This window comes from Trachemys scripta, chromosome 10, assembly GCF_013100865.1.
Source record: "Trachemys scripta elegans isolate TJP31775 chromosome 10, CAS_Tse_1.0, whole genome shotgun sequence".
NCBI classification, from domain to species: domain Eukaryota; kingdom Metazoa; phylum Chordata; order Testudines; family Emydidae; genus Trachemys; species Trachemys scripta.
In genome coordinates, this window is record NC_048307.1 from 58,930,051 (window position 1) to 58,947,732 (window position 17,682).

Here is a 17,682-nt window from a genome sequence, read left to right on the forward strand (position 1 = left end):
TTTGGGTTACCTGATACATTTTTGAATGGGGCAAATCATTAGACAATTGTGCTGCTTCCACTGTTAGCTTGTAGCCATTTGCATTTCTCAGCATAACTCTCAAACATCTCTAGTCTTCGGGGGAAAAATAAGCCGAAGTATTGATTTTTATTTTTTTCCAGGTGCCCAAACAATGCAAAACACCCACACAACCAGTGTAACCATGTGTACTTAGAATGATTAATCTTCTTGTCTTTCTCCTTCCCTTCTGTGTCTTGTCTTAAATTAGACTGCATACTCTGCAGTGCAGGGACCGTGTCTTCCTGTGTTGGCATAACACCTGTCACAATGGGGGTCTGATCCTGATTGGGTCTTTTGGGCACTATTGTAATATTAATGTTACGTTTTCAGAAACACACAAAGTTAAGGTAGCATCATCCAGTGTGAAACCTTGATGTTTATTTGTAGAGCCCTTAGCAGATACAGATTTCTATCCATGGATAGAAATCAGTATCTGCCGAACTGTAAGGCTCTCCTGGGAACCACAGGGGCGAAAGGAGCAAAACATGGGGCCGCTGCTCCCAGGAGCCAGCACCCTGCATCAGCAGTTCTTCACGTGCTGCTGTACTGCCCCCACCTCTTCCATGCAGCTGTCTGCGTGACTGCATCTCCTGTCGGGTCTGTACAGCTGCGCCAGAGGACAGGGCTGGGGGTGGGACTTGGGGTGCTCACTTGCACAGGAGGAGCCGCCAGCGTGGGCTGCTGGCTCCTGGGAGCTCCTTTTGCCGCTGCGATTCCCAGGAGAGTCCTGCAGTTCAGTGGATACCGATTTGTATCCATGCAGGGCTCTATTTATTTGGTATAGAGTAATTGAAGACTGAAACCCATTCTAGGAAAGCTACATATGAAAAGACATATGCCATAGATAATGCTGCTGCATTCTTTCCTGGGAATAGGGTAATGTGAGCCCCTCTGAAATGGCAATTGCTGTTTCCTAATAGAGCAAGAGAAGATCCTTCCACAACACTAACCTAGCTAGGGACATAGCACTGCTGAAATGCACAAAAGGGAATATGTAACTGTAGTGAAAATACCTAAAAACCTTTCAGTGTCTACTTTCTGTGGGGAGAAATAGAAGTATTGGTTCCTAATACTTCCATATAGTGACCTAACTGACAAGGGCTTATCAAAGGCTGTGTTGCTGCCTAGCAGAACCAATAGTTATGCAAGAACTGCTAAGGCTGATTATTTTTGCTATTTTATCACAAAATAGCCACTGTGTCAGAGATGGGCTAATTTAAGCACTGAGTACTGCAGAAAAGGATCTGGGGGTTATGGTGGATCACAAATTAAATGAGTCTACTGTGTAATATTGTTGCAAAAAAGCAAACATCATTCTGGGATGAATCTCATTGGAGCTGCAGTGTTGTAAGCAAGATGAGAAGTAATTCTTCCACTCTATTCAGCACTGATAAGGCTTCTGGAGTACTGTGTCCAGTTCTAGGCATCACACTTCGGGAAAGATGTGGACAAATTGGAGAAAGTCCAGAGGAGAGCAACAAAAATGATTAAAGAGCTAGAAAACATGACCAAAGAAGAAAGAAAAAATTGTTTTAGTCTAAAGAAGCGAAGACTAAGGGGGGGACAAATCTTTCAGTATGTAAAAGTTTGTTTATAATGAGGAGGGTGACAACTTTTCTGTATTCTCTGAAGACAGCACAAGAAGTTATGGGCTTAAATTGCAGCATGAGAGACTTGGATTATTAGAAAAAAGTTCCTAACTGTAAGGATAGTTAAGCATCGGAAGAAATTACCTACGGAGGTTGTGGAATCTGTTGTTGGAGGTTTTTAAGAACAGGTTAGACAAACACCTGTCACAGATGAACTAGAATAGAGGCAATACAGGTAACGCGCCAATCTTCTCCCCAGCCACCCCCCACCTGCTGGAGAAGAGGTGCTGAAAATTTTGACAAGGGGCTGTCCCAGGACCTGATTTCAGGGTTCCAGTTTCTATGTTGGACACCTGTTGTCTGAAATATGATAAATATGAAGCAGTTTCCCCTATCTCTGCTGGAACAGAGAAGAGCATTCTTTGTTTCTCACTCACTCCAGAGCTTCTTGGCTGTTATGAAAGTGGGTGGAAATTCTGCTCCTTTACTTAACCTCAGTCTCTTGGGTGCTGCTGAGATGTCTGTTTTCCCTTTTTTTGCTGCTGGGGGTGGGTGAGAGGATGTTTTCTACTTCCTCCAGCAGCCACCATTGATTGTGCTCCCTAGTGACTGACTCAAATGTTTGCCTTTGCTCATAACTTTCCTAATCAGTAACAGAGTGATACTGGTCTAATTATTAGTTTCACTGCTCCCTACAGTGGTCACGAATAAACAAGGAAAACTAACACCGGTAACTTTTTTTCTCTCTCTCTGATCAGCAGAGGCATTGGGATAGTCTTGTTTTAAGATTGAGGAAAACAGTACATTATTGGTTTACTTTCAGTTCCTATTTGGAAGGTTTTTGGAACCGTTAACTTATAGAAGTATTTTTTAAGAGAGCCTAGGTTCTGCAGAAGTGAAATTACTTGCCCAGGAAGACTTCTTGTTGTCCTCACGTTTCACTTCTGTTGATCTTCCTTAAATAACTCAAGTCTTGTTTTTCTTGGGAAAAAAGGTGACTCATCTGAAGTTTGCTTGGGGAAAAAAGTACTTAATCTCTATTTGTAAGCATACCATTATGTTACCTAGGATACAAATGGATTCCTTGTAAATTCACTACACAATGAAGTCTCAAATTCTTAAAGGTTCATGATTTTCTTCACTGATACATTTTTAATTTATTCAAATTTCACTCTACAATAGTAGACCAGATACAAGCTAGAGATTTTCTAGTCTTGAAGTCCTGTGTGAGGAAATGTCACGCTCATAGATGGACTAAATGTTGGGTCAAGGAGAGTTAATATTTGATACGGACATACTCTAGAGCAGTGGTTCTCAGCCAGAGATATGTGTACCCGTGGGGGTACTCAGAGGTCTTCCGGAGTTACATCAACTCATCTAGATATTTGCCTAGTTTTACAACAGGCTTCATAAAAAACACTAATGAAATAAGTACAACTAAAACTTCATAAACAATAATTTGTTTATACTGCTCTGAATACTATACACTTAAATGTAAGTGCAATATTTATATTCCAATTGATTTATTTTATTATTTTATGGTAAAATGAGAAAGTAAGCATTTTTTTGGTAGTAGTGTGCTGTGACACCTTTGTATTTTTACGTCTGATTTTGTAAGTTTTTAAGTGAGGTGAAACTTGGGGGTACAAGACAAATCAGATTCTTGAAAGGGGTTCAGTAGTCTGGAAAGGTTGAGAGCCACTGCTCTAGAGACTGGATGATAAGTAGAATGCAATTCTCTTTCAATTTTGGGTTCTTTCACCCACGTACTAAGGATGTCTGACTGGGAGTATTTTAGAGAGACTAGATTTGATAGAAACATCATCAGGCCTTTTCTCAAAGCAAATATTTGGTTTAAATACTGAATATGTTTTCAAGGGGATAGTCTGCTGTGGCAACTTATCTTAAGATAGTATTTTTACTTAAATCACAAAATAAATACCAATTATTCATTTACCCAAAAGTTTAATCTGAGATACAGCTGTCTTTCAGTGAAATCCTGATTTATTTATTTTTTAGTTCAACTTCACAAATAGGCTGATTGAAGTATAAGAGTGTGTGACCTGTGGGGGCCAGCTGTGGTCATTCAATTAGGGTGAACTGCAAAGGTTGGGGCAGACAGTCCCCATAAAGCTGGTGGATTTTGCAATACTTAGATTTACCAATCCAGCACAAAACAGCTTCTTTATTACTTTACTGGTTATTCAGAAGTCCAAAACAACACAGTTCGCTTAAAGCAACTCAGCCTCTGGCCTCCATCCAGGTACCTAAGTTAAATATGATGCAGATTCCTGTGACTCTTATTTCATCATATAAAAGAAAAGGTTCTACCAATCCCAAAGGATCGGACGCAGTACCTCCCAGGTTATTGAATATTACACATCTTACCCAAATACGCACTACAGCCAACTCTTATTAACTACACTAATATTTATTAAAACACAGAAGAGAGCATGGTTAAAAGATCGATATGCATACAGACATGAGTTCAGTTCGAGGTTCAGATTTGTAGCAGAGATAGTGAGCTTTTTGGTTGCAAAGAGTTCTTTCAGAAATAGTTCATAGGTTATAATCCAATGTCCAAATATCATATTCAGGGCATACCAGCATAACTGGGATCTCAGTCTTGTGACTCAAACTTCCCCCTATGAAGCTTAAGCAGATCTGAGATGATCAGGACCCAAGAGTCTTTTTATACAGTTTTTCTAGCATCCACTTGACCACATAATCCTGGTTAAACAATAGGCTTTTGATGTAACCTTTTGCTTTCTAAACACTACCAGTAATTAGTTACACAAATTAACATAGGGCAATTCATCCATTAGGCAGTCTAGTACAAACTTCAAAGAGACATGTAGACAATGACATTATTTTACCCAAGATTCATCTAAATATTAATATTCCCTTTTGATCTCTGAATCAATAGTTATAGTGACAGAAACTGTCTGTTTACGGGTAGCATATAAGATGTACACAATTAGTATTCTAACAATATAGGTTTGCATTTCAAAGTTCTAGCCTATTTAGCACAAATGGCCCTAATTATCATTCGCATATCTTTCTATCATGACTTTTAAAGGTAGGCTTTGGGTCATTCAGCCTGCAAGCTGTTTAACCCTTTCTAGCCATGTGTCACAGAGGGTTATAGATTGCCTTAGGTCATGCTATGAGGCAGTGGCTCTTCCTTGTGTTCAGCTATTATTTGTAACTATTGGACCATACTGAGTTGAACTGGCATAAATTACATTGTGCAAATGCTAGTTTTACAATGCAAAACTTTCTTAATGAAACATAAAACCAGAGTCGTCATGAATTCCTGAAGCTTACTGCCAGTTAAAGAACCTTTCCAGTAAAAGTTTTTCGTGTATTGTCAGTGTTGTCCAAAGACTTCTTGCCAGAACATGTCCTCTGGGTGGGAGGACCAAGGCCAGGGCTACACTAACAAGTTAGGTTGATCAGCTACATTGCTCAGGGGTGTTTTTAAAAAAAACCCAAACACCTCCCCCTAAATCACACCCTTGAGCTAGGTAGTTAAGCTGATGTAACCCCTGATGTAGACCGTGCTAGATCAACAGCAGAATTCTTCTGTTGACCTAACTACTGCCTCTCAGGGAGGTGGGTTACTTACATTGATGGGATAACTCTTCCTGTCGCTTTAGTAAACATCTATGCTGAAGTACTATAGCAGTGCATTTCTAGTGAAGACATAGCCCAAATTTATTTAGCTCGTATACAATAACTAAAGGGGAAATGAGCCACGTAATTACAGATTTAAAACTGGAAATAGGCAGAGTAATATTCTTAAACAGAAGGATACAAAACAAATTAAGAAATTACAGGCAAGTGTTAAAGAACTATGTAAAAAGTGAATCGACAAAGGTAAAAAACACAAATACATTTATATGGTGTACTAAAATGCAGCTTCTTTACTAAAACCACATCTAGATGTATACAAAGGAAGTCTTGCTGCAAAACATCTCACAAACACTAGTTTATAGAAGAAGGCATATGATTATAGGTCTGAAGTATTCTTTCCCCACCTTTCTTGCTGAAAACTAGGGCTGTCAATTAATTGCAGTTAACTCACGTGATTATTATTTTTTTAGTTAATCGTGATTAAAAAAATTAATTTCCATTAAACAATAGAATACCAGTTGAAATGTATTAAATATTTTTGGATGTTTTTCTACATTTTCAAATACATTGATTTCTATTTCAATACAGAATACAAAGTGTACAGTGCTGACTTTGTATTATTTTTATTACAAATATTTGCACTGTAAAAATGATAAACAAAAGAAACAGTATTTTTCAATTCACCTCATACAAGTACTGTAGTGCAATCTCTTTATCATGAAAGTGCAACTTAAAATGTTTTTTTTTTTTTGTTACATAACTGCTCTCAAAAATAAAACAGTGTAAAACTTTAGAGCCTACACTTCATTCAGTCCTACTTCTTGTTCAGCCAATTGCTAAGACAAACACATTTGTTTACATTTACAGAAGATGCTGCTGCCTGCTTCTTATTTACAATGTCACCTGAAAGTGAGAACAGGCGTTTGCATGGCGCTTTTGTAGCCAGCGTTGCAAGGTATTTACGTGCCAGATATGCTAAACATTCGTATGCCCCTTCATGCTTCGGCCACTATTCCAGAGGACGTGTTTCCATGCTGATGATGCTTGTTAAAAAAATAAGGTGTTAATTACATTTGTAACTGAACTCTTTGAGGGGAGAACTGTATGTCTTCGGCTCTGTTTTACCCGCATTCTGCCATTCATTTCATGTTATAGCAGTCTCGGGTGATGACCCAGCACATGTTTGTTTTAAGAACACTTTCACAGCAGATTTGACAAAACACAAAGAAAATACCAATGTGAGATTTCTAAAAATGCTACCGCACTTGACCCAAGGTTTAAGACGCTGAAGTGCCATCCAGAATCTGAGAGGGACGAGGTGTGGAGCTTGCTTTCAGAAGTCTTAAAAGAGCAACAGTCAGATGCAGAAACTATAGAACCTGAACTACCAAAAAAGAAAATCAACCTTCTGCTGGTGGCATCTGAATCAGATGCCGAAAATGAATATGTGTTGGGCCTTTCTGCTTTGGATCGTTATCAAGCAGAACCCATCATCAGCATGGAAGCATGTCCACTGGAATGGTGGTTGAAGATGAAGGGACCTATGAATCTTTAGCACATCTGGCACGTAAATATCTTGTGACGTCAGCCACAACAGTGCCATGCGAATGCCTGTTCTCACTTTCAGGTGACATTGTAAACAAGCATACAGCATTATCTGCTGCAAATTGTAACTAAGTTTGTTTGTCCGAGTGATTGGCTGAAGTAGGACTGAGTGGACTTGTGGGCTCAAAAGTTTTATATTTTATTTTTCAATGCAGTTAGTTTTTTGTACATAATTCCAGGGCTTTGAAGCTGTGCTCGGCTGTGCTCCAGCTCCAGGCAAAAACCTGCAGCTCCACTGCTCCAGAGCTGCTCCACGCTCCAGCTCTGGACTCCACTCCAAAGCCCTGCATAATTCTACATTTGTAAGTTCAACTTTCATGTGGAGATTGCACCTGTACTTGTATGAGGTGAATTGAAAAATATGATTTCTTTTGTTTTTTACAGTGCAAATATTTGTATTCAAAAATAAAGTGAGCACAATACACTTTGTATTCTGTGTTGTAATTGAAATCAATATATTTGAAAATGTAGAAAACACCAAACAACATTTAAATAAATGGTATTCCAATATTATTTAACAACACGATTCATTTTTAATCGTGCGATTAATTACATGATTAACTTTTTTAATTGCTTGACAGCCTACTGAAAATATATTGCTACTCCACTGTTTGAAGTGGGGGATGATAGATGGTGTGTTCAGGGGTCTAAGCTTCCCTGTCCCTTCATTTTGTTTCATTTACCAGACAGCTTCTAACTAGAGAGTAACTAGAGCTAGATACAAAACTTTAGTGTAAGGGAACACTAGTAAGCATTAGGAAGTAAGGTGAGGTTAGAAGTCATGCTGCTCAAAAGGAGGAAGAAACTGGGATTCTTCCAGATCCTGTCCTTGGACCCTGGTGGATGGGGCAAAGTTGTATCTTTCACAGCGGCTTCTGGCTATTAGATGTATCTTGTTGATTTACTTTAATCATAGGTGTCCCCAAGTAGACATGCCCATAGAGACCAAAAACCTTTGCGCTTGGACAGTTTTGAGTGTCTTTCTAGGTAAAAAATCTAGCAGTGTGAATCACACAAGATGTCTTCATGAGGTAGAATTATACGGTTATCTTCCCTTCTCCCCCTCCAGTCCTCTTGGCGAGTTCTCCATTACTGTACTCTTCTCTCTTGTCCCCACAGTTTCCCAACCGCTGACAGCAGGGGAAGGAATTAGAGGTGCTTTTCTTCTGCCCTTCTTGTTGCTTTAATTTCACAGAGAAATGGAGATAAACTCTTTCCACTGGGCAAATAGTGTGCAGTTGCCTTCTTATTAAATGTGTAACAGTGATAATAGGAAGAAGTGCTTTGAATTTTCTTGTGTTCATCAAAGCAATTGCTTACAAAGTCTGCTCCCCAAAATTTTGAGGAAATTCAGGCGTTGAGTAATGTGAGCTTCAGGGAAGCTTATGAACCATTTACAAATGACTGCTGTGGGGTTTTATTGCTTGTGCATTATTGGGAATTTTGATATGGCTATTTCCTGTTTGGCTCCCTGGTCATACCATGTCAATTTGTATTTTAAACATCATTTTTTAAAAAAGGGAAGCTTGTCTAGAGTAGATGCTTGTACTTTTTAATTCATTTTTTTATTACCACCCCTTTTGGTCAGATAGTTAATAGTAAATTTTCAGATCTTTGTCAGAAAATGGTATTCTGTAGAACAGACAGTAAGGCAAGGGTAGTATATAGGCAGACCATGGGCCAAATCTGGACTGCCAGACATTTTTGAAAGCTCCCCAAAATCTTTTTATCTACTTTATTATTTATTATCATTATTTTTTTTATTTTCTCTGGAGTTTGGGCCTTGACAAAAAATAATTGATTTACCAGGGGAAAGCAAATGGGACATGGATGCCCAGTTATTCTGTTGGTGCTTTTATACTAATAGTGGGGTAACTGGGAGCACTTTTATGTCAGCTTAGCTAAGAACTTGTGTTTATGTTGAGAGAAACCAAAATACTGTAGTAAATTCTGAATTGGAGAACATATTTAGCTGAAAACATAAATTACTTTTATCATACAATAAATCAAGATGGTATCAGGGCTGCCCAGAGGAGGGCAAGTGGGGCAATTTGCCCCGAGCCCCCGCAGGGACCCCGCAAGCCCTGGCCGAGAATCCCTTCTCTGGCTACCCACCTGGCGGCAGTTCAGGTCTTTGGCAGCATTTCGGCAGCGGGTCCTTCAGTGCTGCCGAAGGCGCAGAGTGAGTGAAGGACCTGCCGCCGCCACAGACTCGTGGCAACTGAAGGACCCGCCGCCGCCCAGTGAGAACAAGCGCCGCAGCAGGTGGCGCCTTTTTTTATGTCCGCTCCCCCGCTTTGCCCCAGGCCCCCTGAATCCTCTGGGTGGCCCTAGATAGTAAATCACACTGATTAGATTTAACAGTTTTTTTTATATCAGTTGGTGAAATATTTAATGGAGAAGTTACAGAATTGTGGTATTTTAGTTGCGAGACATGTCATGTAGCTTCATATTCATTGACTGCATATTTTAAAGTGCCTTTAAGCAACTCTTAATGCTGCATTATTTACACTGTTTTATGATACATACTTCTTTTATAAAGGAAAAATTGTTTGCATTTCTGTTTAATCAGTTTTGTAGTACTTCAGGAAACTGGTATTTTTAAGTATATTTTAGTGAAAAAGGCCCTGACACACAATTACTACCTGTCTATACTTCGAACCTACTGACAAAATTAATGGTAATATTTTTTCCTCTTACCATAGCATAACAAAGGGTGAAAACTTGGCCCGGTTGAAATCAAAGGTCAGGATGTTGCTTCAAAGTGTTTGTTTGAAATCCGTTGATGTTTATTTTGTTTTCTAATGTCCACTTACTTTTTCTGAGCTCTGGTCATTTTCTAAATGCATGTTTAGGGATGTTCCATTTATGTACTTTCTACTTCGAGATGTTACTGTCGGTTTAAGTGTTCTATTCTAAAGATGTGTTTTTAAATATAATTGACATTGTGTATGAGTAAGGCTGCAAGTCTGTCATAGAAGTTCCAGATTCTGTGACTTTCCGGGACCTCTGTGACTTCTGCAGCAGCCAGTGCTGGCTCAGGGGCTGCCCGAGCCAGGCAGCCCCTAAGCCAGCAGCAGCAGTTTTGGTATGTGGGAGGGAGCTCAGGACTCGGGGTTGGGAGGTGTGGGGGGATTCTTACCCCAGGGTGGGGGGCTCCCAGGCTCCCATTAGCATGGCCCTGCAATTCCTAGGCTGCAGAAGGGCCGGGGGCTCCCTGCCCACACAGCTCTCATTGGCTGTGGTTCCCAGCCAATGGGAGCTGCGCAGCCGGTGCTTCTGGCAGGAGCAGCATGCGGAGCGAGCGCCCCCTGGGCTTGGCCCCTCTGCCACCTACGAGCTGCAGGGACATGCAGAGGTGGGTAGTCTGGCATAGACCAGCAGGGGTCCCTGGGCACATACCATTGCTCACTCTGTCTCCCCCAGCACCCGCGGTGCCCTGGGACCACTTCCCCTCTCCCTCCCTCGTCCCCCCTCCGAATACCTGTGCCCCTCCGCCAAAATTTTAGGTAGGGGTATATAGTAAAAGTCATGGACAGGTCATGAGCCGTGAGTTTTTGTTTACTGCCCGAGACCCGTCCATGACTTTTACTAAAAATACCCTTGACTAAAAGGTAGTCTTATGTATAAGAGATTCCCACTCTTCAGACTTTATAATCTAAATAGACAATATACCAGCATGGAAGCAAACTGTAAAAGCTTACAAAGTCTGGTGGTGGGGGTTTTGTTGTTGTTGCTTTTGTTTTGTTTTTTGCTGCTTTACTAGCTTCTTCAAATGATTCACACCCTTATCTCTACAGTTGTTCCAGCTTAACTCAAAGAGCTCTCTTCTACGCTAGCTCCATAGAAAGAAATAGCTCACTTTCATAGAGAAAAGTGTCTGCATACCCACTGACATCAATACTTTTAGGGGAGGGGGGGGGGAAAAGAAAACAAAAAAAATTTTTTTGAAGATGGTTCCCAAATCTCTGGAGGTCTGTGCTCGCTCTCCTCCTGCCACTACAACTGCTCTGGCAGCAGGATGTTCAGGAGCACCGCCAGCTTTTCCACCGCGCTAGGCGGTGGAAGGTCCCACCCCAAAATGCCACCCCCCCACAGAGGCAGCAGAAGGTCCCGCCGCGGAAATACCGTTGCGGTCACCGCCCCCCAAATTGCAGTGCCCTAGGCAACCGCCTAGGTCGCCTAATGGGTTGCGCCGGTCCTGAGGATGTTGGGTCTGCTTCAAGGAGATGACTCCCTTCCTGCATGGGAATGTCTGCTGGAGATTGAATTCAGCCTGGTGAGATCTTCCCTACTGCTTCATAGTTCTTACAGTATAATCAAGTGTTTGGGCTCAGATACAGGGTCTGGACAAAAAAATCATCTAGCATCTGGTTAGTAGGTGCTAAAGATGTCCTCCTATCTTTTTTACTGGACCAAAAAGATGGGAAATTAAGTTTAAAAATAATTTCATTAGGACATGGAAAACAGCACTGTAAAGTCAAGGAGTAATTCGCAGCTTTAATCTGTTCCTTGAATTAACTCTTTACTAGATATATGGTCATACCTCTTTCTGCACTCATTTGGAGAGTGAATTCCTCTTGCTCATTCTGATTTGAAAAAATTGGATGACAGGCTTATGAATTTTCCTCATGATCTTGTCTAACTTGAAGTACTCATTGTTCTGTAATTTAAAGTAGCTTATGGTTGTAGTGGTCTCACTTTCAAGAAAGGTATCTTGATGAGCGTCACTTTAATTACTAATTGGCACAGTGGAGTGGAGATCAGTTGTATGTCCGCCAGTCTGCACTTTCCATTATTCATTGTCTAAATATTTCTGGGTGAGACTTCCTGAAGGAAACTTCTTAAGAGTCGTTAGCTTAAAAAAAATGATTTTCATGAGGTGCTCCTATCCTGATATTTTTGAATGTTACAAAAAGACCAGCAAACAGACTTGGGTGTATGAATTCTTATCTCCCCCATAGATTAGGGCTCTGATACCTGCTATTGGAGGATCCACTTAATCTTTAAAGGAATTTATTGGTACCCTTCTCGCTCTTTTTTTTTTTTTTTTTTAAACAAGTCTCTCCTATCCCAGCCCGATTAGCTTATTTCTTCAGTTATACTCTTTACCCATTTGTACATCTTCATGCAGAATATGCACTTTCCAAAGTAGCTGAACAATTTTCCTCATAGCTGAACAGGTCCTCTGAATATTCTTTAAATTAGAGGATGTTGCTTCTCTGTTGCTGGACTTACTATTTTACCAGGCTGAATGAAATGGGATAGAATGCACTTCTGAGGTTATTTCCCCCTTCCCTCCTCCCCCAGTGAGTCTATTTAAAAGCAAATTAAGCATAGAAACTAGCTTTAATACTTTGTTATACTGTCAGTAAATTAGGTGTTGTATCTCTACTATAACATAAATGCTTTGAGCTTTTGTAAGAGATCTGGGCAGGGTTGGCTGAAAATAGATATTGTGCTTATGTTCCTTTGAATGTTTGACTTGGGAGAATAAAAGATGGCCTTTATATCGTTAAGTGATATTAATAAGAACCAGGTATGAAATGACTGTGATTTAGAAAATTCTTTGATATCTTAGACTTCATTCCAGTTAAATCCTTTAAACTTATTATGCTTAGGAAAATGTAATTACTGCTCTGCCAAATAGCTTGAAGAATAAGCAATACTTAATTGCAGAGTATTCCTAAAAATTACTTCTGCTTAGTCCTTAGTTTCTCTTAAAGTATAATTGTATATAGAAGCAAATATATCAAGCCAGAATATAATCAACCTTTTTTACTTTACAATATTGGTGGATAGCGTGCATAAAAGGCCACTTATCTGACATAGTTTGGAGCAAAGACTGAGTGTTCTTATGATTGGGGAGGCTTTTCTGTTGATTTGATATATTGGTTGGCTGAGTTAATTGTTTCTTGTATGTAATTTAATTCTGGGTGTTCATCCTTTGATGGAGCGTTCAAAGTTGTTTTGGTTTTTTTTGCATGGAAATCTTTTCTTGTCTAAATCTAAATAAAATATAGCGATTGGCTTGTCATGGAGAATACTCAAATTGTTTTTCTTTGGTGTTTAGGGAAGACGAAGTGTGTAGTATTGTTCCCTTGTTGCAGCAGTAGCAGGGCAGAACTCGTATATAGGGGTCAAAACTGTGAGAATCTTGAAATGAGTCTATAATAAAGATGGTATCCCAACCAAACTTCAGTTAGGTACAGCTCTGGAGTGATTTCTCTGAAAAGCCATGCCTAACCATGTCTTAGTAGAACAAGCATTGCCTCCTTCCAATCTAAATGTAAAGCTCACTGCTTCACCCTCGCTCTTCTGCTAAGCAGCACATAGTATACCAGTATTTGCTTCAATAGTTAAAGCATGCATAATTTTCTTTCCGGGCCAAAAATGGAAAAGAAAATTCAAATGAGATGCTAGTGTATTTGTTTTACCATGGAAAGTGATCAGATCACAGTGATGGCCTGATTTAAAACCATAAATAGAAAATCTAAAAAAACTGAAGGTAGAAATTTACAATGAATCTAAATTTGCAAATGTCTCATTCTTGGCACATACACAGAGGCCTCTGCTCTATTGTCCTCATTTTGGGAGGATGAATCCTCACTTGAATTTGGCTACGGAGATAATGGGAGGTGCAAATCAATGGTAAACCCTCTACTTTGACTACTTTGTTCATTTTTGGATACTTAATCTCCAGAAAAAATATACCAGAAGTATAACAGATTCAGAAATGGGGGACAGTTACTAGAGGTATGGAAAATTCCAGGATATTTTTAGATTGTGAAATTAGTTTAAAGAGGAAATGAATGAGGTGACATAAGAGATAAGAATGCCACCCGATTGACTTTCTCTAGCACTTATTTATCTTCTCATAGCACAAGAATAAGGAGATGAATGAAAATTAAATGAATGAATTTTTTTTTTATTTAAACACAACATATAGCCATTTTATGGCAGCAAATGCCACAAGTTACAGAGGCAAAGTCTTGGGCTCCATTAATTCTTCAGTAGCCGTCTCTGCTTGGAGAATTATCTTTAAAGAGGATAGTGGTGTTTTGGGGAAATCCCTGTGGAGCTGTGCTGGCCAGGAAGATGGGCAGAGCAAAAGAGTCCTGGCATCCAGGAGATTGGTTTAGGAAAACTGGGAAATTTGGGAAAACTGCATTTTCTCCTACCTTAAATTAATTATTTGGAGAAAGCTCAAGTATCTGATTTTCCTTGGATATATTTATTTTTACCATAGTGAAATCCTCCAGATCCCCTCTGACACTTATTTCTAGAGAAAGGGGGATGGTCCAGTCCAAGTTCTGGAAGATTAAGGACAGGAAACAGAAGAATGAGTTTCCCAGGAGGAGAACCTTGAGAATAGAAAAGATTATTCTCCTCAAATAGATGAGCAACCAGTTTTAATTGTGGCAAGCACATTAAAAAAAGCATAAGGAAGAAAAAAAGCAGATGGTGAGCATGCCTCAGTAACAGAAGTAGAACAAGATAGTAATTTTGTCCTTGGAGTTTTTTCATAAGGACACTTTTGCACAAGGAAATGTTCAGATCACCAGTCCATTTCATATAGGTAACTAAATAGTCATCAGATCTGGAGTTGAAAACTGGAAATAAGACTGCATATCTTACTTCCAGTACATTAACTTGGATATCAACAACTGTGTGTATTAACTTTAAAAATAAATGATCTGCAATTCCTTTTACTCCCACTTAATCCTGAGTGAAGTATATGCAAAGGAACATCTGATTTTGTGTGGTAACTGGATGATAGCTGGTTTAAGTAAAGATGGTGCTTTTACTTCATTTTATCGGCCTTTTCGTCATTACTTCAATTTCACACCAAGGATACAATTGTAGAGTATTTCTCCAATCCATCTTTGAAGTCATGGGGTCTACTCTATCAAAGGGATGATGTGGGGAAGACCTGACAAGCCATTGGGCAAAGCTTGAATAATAAATATTATTATTTGAACATTTCTTCTAGAAGTCTGGTTGGCAAAAGTTATCCTAAAGACATTTTTTGTTTTAGAACTATTGGCTTGTTTTAAAAAAGTTTGACTTTTCCACAATAAACTGCAAATTAGTGTTTCTACATCGCTGCCGAACTGGTGTTTACATTTGAACAATGTTGTGAACTATGTTCAAATGTAAAATGCTGTCTTAATGCACGTGACTGCCTGATCCATTGTGTTCTTCAAATACAGCAGCTTCAAATGAAGCTATTTCTATGAATTTGCAAGAGGAAGGATTATAAATTGGTCACTTTGTTCTTTTGCTTGGGTTTAATGACAACACTGGAAGGCCTCCTTGTCTCCAACTATATAAATTTACATATGAAGTACTAATGGCAAATACTCGTGTGTTCTGCATGCAAAATGTGTGTAATGTTTTAAGGCCTATTTTAATTAGGGTAGCTAGTTTTTAATTTTCCTCAACATGCTGTGGTTGTTTAGTGTCCCATTCTAACAAAGAATGCAACAATGAAGTAATTAAGACTGATACTTTTTTTTTTTTTTTTTTTGAAAAAAAAACAAACAAACAAACAAAAACCAAACAAACGCAAACTCTGGTTCCAATCAGGGCATCAAAACTCTCTCTCGAATTCTGTATAATAACTTTTGGCCTGATCTTCAAAGCTGTTGATTAACACCTGAAGTTTACATTCATTTGCTGGAATTTGAGGGCACCCACCTTTTTATTGCTGTTCCTTTTATGAGCACCTTGAATTCTTAAGGGTTTAGATTCTGGACCCAAACCTTTACTTTAGGGAGCAAAATCATATAGAACCTATGCTCAGTCACTTTAAGTGCCTTCTATCCAATTAAAAATGCTTTGCAAGATATAAAAATATTATATCTGATCTCCATCTACTCATCTCCTGTTGGGTTTATTCCTCTTTTCTGTTCTTCTTCCCCACTACTTTCCACAGTTAAGCTTTTACTTGTCTTTGTCCCCAGTCTGAACTATTGAATCCCTTCCTCTTAAGTTGTTTCCACAAAGCCTTCTTTCAGCTTACCTTATTATTAACTCAGAAGTAAATTCTATGTATGAAGAATATTGTATGCGGATTGTGATGTTTCAGATACTGAAGGAAACTATACATAATGGCTGCACTTATGTGTAGGAAGAATAATTGCTTAGAGCACACTTAATGAATGTCAGGACTACTTAGAACAATACCTTGTCTCAAACGATCTCTTGTGAAGCTTATTTTGTACTATCACTTTTGAATATTCACTTTCCAAAATAGAAGAAGCAGAAGTCTTCACTTTTTATTTAAAAATATGAAACATACGAAATAACAAGTAGTGGCCTAGAGCATTGAATACATAGTATTCACCATTCGGGGCATGAGTTCCCACCACTCTCCCATCTATGAGGATTTGCGGGAGGAAGAAATTCTCAAGACCAAGCCAGCCCTGGAGTCACTCACCAATTTTGAGTTGGTAGCAGCAACCCTCAGTCCCCTGTACATTCATTACTTTTTTTTCCTGAAGTTTTACTGGGGAAATGTCAGTGACATGCTGTTTGCTCCAAGCCCCTCCTGTCTGCTACACCACAGGCTGCTCACCATCAGCTTTGATATCAGTGTTCCTATTTTCCTGTTCCTAATGTCCCTCCCATTTAACATCCTCTGTCCCTTCCTTTGGTTTTCCTTGTTTTGTTTCTTCCCATCCTTTGTCTGCTAGGTTGCTTTAGCAGCCGAATTTAGCACATACCCTTAATTTGTCTTCTAGCAGATGTCTAAACAGCGGTAGAGAAGTCAGTTCACAAGCTTATTAATGCCAGCTGACCATTCAGATATCTAGCCTTGCAGTGAGTCTTGTACTAAGGCAGAAATACCCAATGTCTATCATAACTTTAAAGCCATTGTTTTGTGCCCTGTCTGCACTATATGTAGATCCAGGCAAAGCTCTCAAATACTAGTGCTCCTGGCCAGCTCTCCTTGTGTTCCCTTCCATCCTCAGGGTAACCAGATTTTTCTTCCAAATTTCTCGTGCACTCAACATGAGTCAAAAACCTTCTGCAGGGAAATGTCTAGGCCAGGAGGCTTGAATTTAAGCTGAATCTTCAGGGATGTTTCTTCAACCTTGTTTGTTTGTTGCTTGCATGGAAAACTGCTTTGGAAGCACAGTTATCACATGGAAGAATATTTGTATCACTGCTCATTAAGACTTGATTTTTATTGCCATGTTTGGCCTGCAGAAGTAAGCCTTCAATTTTGAGTAGGAACTGTAATGTTAGCAATGCAGAATGAAGAAAATGCAAGTATGTTTCTTTTAGGAATGCAAAAGAAAAATGTCAAGTTGTTCTATTCACTGATACTTTTAAAATGCTGAGACTCAGATTACTGTTTTTTCTTTTCTTTTCACAGGCCAGTATGGAAATCCTTTAAATAAATACATTAAACATTATGAAGGATTGTCATATGATGTGGATTCATTACACCAAAAACACCAGCGTGCCAAAAGAGCAGTGTTGCATGAAGACCAGTTTCTGCATCTAAATTTTCATGCACATGGAAGGTGAGTAATTTTTATTTAAAGCTATTCACCTTAAGAATACTTTCCATTTATTTTAACAAAATACAGATGCATTGGTTGAAGTACTATACATGTGCATATGAATGTTATATAATTTGAATGTTAAAATATTTTAAAGATAGCTTTCATAATGCAAGTGAATTAACTGTAGGTTTCAGAGTAGCAGCTGTGTTAGTCTGTATCCGCAAAAAGAACAGGAGTACTTGTGGCACCTTAGAGACTAACAAATTTATAAATAA

General features: G+C 39.1%; 1 protein-coding gene across 1 annotated transcript in view; it reads left to right on the top strand.

Moving 5' to 3' along the window:
* ADAM10 (ADAM metallopeptidase domain 10) overlaps nt 1-17,682 on the top strand; it is a 112,369-nt gene that overhangs the window by 15,793 nt on the left and 78,894 nt on the right. Inside the window, exon 2 of the mRNA XM_034783194.1 lies at nt 17,275-17,425. Coding sequence (XP_034639085.1) covers nt 17,275-17,425 — 151 coding nt within the window. The remainder of the gene's footprint in view (nt 1-17,274; nt 17,426-17,682) is intronic.